The sequence below is a fragment of the Penaeus monodon genome, chromosome 15, assembly GCF_015228065.2.
Source record: "Penaeus monodon isolate SGIC_2016 chromosome 15, NSTDA_Pmon_1, whole genome shotgun sequence".
Taxonomy (NCBI): Eukaryota; Metazoa; Arthropoda; class Malacostraca; order Decapoda; family Penaeidae; genus Penaeus; species Penaeus monodon.
The window spans coordinates 8,634,201-8,634,645 of NC_051400.1; the positions used below are offsets into that span (position 1 = coordinate 8,634,201).

At 41.8% G+C, this 445-nt stretch overlaps 1 protein-coding gene across 1 annotated transcript in view; it reads right to left on the bottom strand.

Annotated features, from left to right (window-relative positions):
- LOC119581735 (RNA-binding protein fusilli-like) overlaps positions 1-445 on the bottom strand; it is a gene marked incomplete in the record, with an annotated part of 165,619 nt that overhangs the window by 35,078 nt on the left and 130,096 nt on the right. Inside the window, 1 exon segment of the mRNA XM_037929866.1 lies at positions 189-300. Coding sequence (XP_037785794.1) covers positions 189-300 — 112 coding nt within the window.

Sequence of the window (445 nt, forward strand, 5' to 3'; positions counted from 1 at the left end):
GGAACATGTGTAGCTGTAACGCTTTCTTCTCTCTCTATCAATAATATTATCTATCTTTCACCCGTTATCTCTTTACAAAAAAAAAAATTAAGATAAGCACAGAATCAAGATCTTCCCCACTCTTCCCACCAACTGCCAACAATGCAAGGTGGTGGCAGATATTGCAAAACACGGTCTCGCATACTCACTTTGCAATATTTAGACCTCTGAAGAACTTTGCAATATCTTGGTCGGAGCTCTGCCAGGGAAGGCCTCTCGCCCGCACCACGCATGCGCTGTCGACCTCCTCCGTCCGGGAACTGCAAAAGAGAGAGAAAGTAAACATATGAATTAAGAGCAAGTAAAAGAAAATAGAAGGTACATAAGGAAAAAAACGAAACTACGGCAGAATGGAAAAATGAATTTGATACGGTCACGCACAACGCTAAAATCGCCATGATAATAC